At 61.6% G+C, this 1,848-nt stretch overlaps 1 protein-coding gene across 1 annotated transcript in view; it reads left to right on the top strand.

Moving 5' to 3' along the window:
* Positions 1-698: 698 nt before the first annotated feature.
* The window catches only part of GBA2 (glucosylceramidase beta 2), a 25,635-nt gene continuing 24,485 nt past the window's right edge, over positions 699-1,848 (top strand). The window contains exons 1-2 of the mRNA XM_019518284.1: positions 699-715; positions 1,636-1,743. Of these exons, the coding sequence (XP_019373829.1) occupies positions 699-715; positions 1,636-1,743 (125 nt within the window). The remainder of the gene's footprint in view (positions 716-1,635; positions 1,744-1,848) is intronic.

Below are 1,848 nucleotides of genomic sequence, written 5' to 3'. Positions count from 1 at the left end.
TGTGTTCCTGAGGTGGGATCTCTGCACCCGCCACAGGGCTAACTGAAAGCTGGCTCGGTGCTGGCTGTTACAGAGGCGGCACAGCTTGCATATTCTGCTGTCTCGATGCCGCGGGTGAAGGAAGAGCTGGTCCCGTGCCCTGCAGCCTTCTGGCTGTGAAGGGCGCACCCTGTTCTGGCCATGCTGCGTCTTGTCCCCCGTTGTCCTTGCATCTCTGTCTACCTGGAGAGGCCTTTGGGTAGGAAGTTGTCTGACTGGCACCCCCCGGGACTGTACAGGCCACAGGCTGGCTTCGTTCATAGCACCAGAGAGGAGCAGGGCTCTCTTCTCTCACGTCCAGTAGAGCACGAGGAGCTGCAGTGCATGGCTTTGCCTGCACTGGGTGAATCCCCGTGTGGATGCTGAGTGTCCTGGTGCAGCGCAACTCGCTCCAGCGCAGCTGCGTGGGTTTGATGAATGGCTAAGCTGCGCGTGTGTGGATCACGCTGCGCTGGCGTGCTCAGTGCTGACACTGGGGACCCAGGGCATCAGTGACTGGCCTCTGAACACCTGAGTAGCCAGTGCAGATAGTAACCAGAGCAGGAGCGACCCCCTCGGCAGCTCTGTGTGACACCTCCCTAGTGCCTGTAACCTGCAGGTCTGGGTCACCTTGCAGTAGAGTGAGTTGGGTTGGGGCAGGGACAACGTCATATCTGCGCATGCGGCGCCCAGCATGGTTGGTTCGTAACCTGCGAAGCAGGGGTGCGGGCTGTCAGCTGCTGCGCGGTGCTGGCTGCACAGTACAGCTGTCGCGTGTACTGTGGCCTGTGGGCTCTGCTGAGGTCCGTGTGGCCTCATTCTCCCACCGTGCCCTCGCCGAAGGGCCTTTTGGGAACAGGGTGGTGATTGAGATGTACCTCCGAGGGCTCATTCTGGCTGCTCTCCTCTTGCCCTAGCAGTACTGAGGGGAGGGAGAGCCTCCCACCTGCGCCACAGGCTGCCGCGGTCGGGACAGCATGGGCATCAGCTGGATGCTCGCTGGGCACCAGCCCAGAGTCCTCCCACTTGGGTTCCCTCCCAGCCCACACTGGGCCCGGTGCTTGGCTTCCTTTGCACAGTGGGTGCTGGCAAGAGGCTCGCGCTCGTTCGGTCTGGTGCGCTAGGGCCATGGCTTGTGTCTGCAACCCTTTGCAGCAGGGCTCTTGCCCCGTGTTCAGCCTGAACCAACCCTCAGCTGACACCTCGTGCTGCTTGGGAGACCAGCAGGTCTGTGTTGTGTGCATGGCTGACGCACCTGTTCCTTGTCTGCCCCGGGGCTGGGGTGCATTGGGTGTAGCTGAGTCCCGCTGAAGAGGACAGGCTCTCTGTGCCATGGGTGGGCATCACTTTAACCCCTGGTTGCAAGGGGCTCTCCCAAGACAAGCCCTCCCAAAACTGTCCCCAGCAGTGGCACTTTGCACGAAGCAGGATCTCCGGGGCAGGGTTCATGCTAGGCTCTTCCTCTCTTTGCAGGCTTGGAGGCTCCCACGGGGCCATTCTGTCCCCTTCAGGAGCGGATGGGAGCCCACGGGGCTTGCCCGGTGCCCTGGAGGGGTGCTGGAGAGGGAGGTGGTGTTGTGGCCTAATGTCTGTGCTCATGTCTCCCTTTCCCGGCAGGTATTTGAGGTGGTGGTACAGGAAGACACATGTAGAGAAGAAGGCTCCTTTCATTGACCTGTTCAACTCGCTTCCTCTGCGCCAGATCTATGGTGAGCTCCCAGCGTGGCGAGCAGGGCGGTCTCCCCGGGGCAGGATGGCCGCCAGGCTGCAACAGCAAGTGGGAAGCTGTTGTTTCCCCTGGAGCTGTGGGGTGGGTCAGGGTGGGAGGGA

The sequence above is a fragment of the Gavialis gangeticus genome, unplaced genomic scaffold (assembly GCF_001723915.1).
Source record: "Gavialis gangeticus isolate Ggan-Ray unplaced genomic scaffold, GavGan_comp1, whole genome shotgun sequence".
In the NCBI taxonomy this organism is placed as follows: domain Eukaryota; kingdom Metazoa; phylum Chordata; order Crocodylia; family Gavialidae; genus Gavialis; species Gavialis gangeticus.
This window is presented reverse-complemented; position numbering and strand designations above follow the sequence as displayed.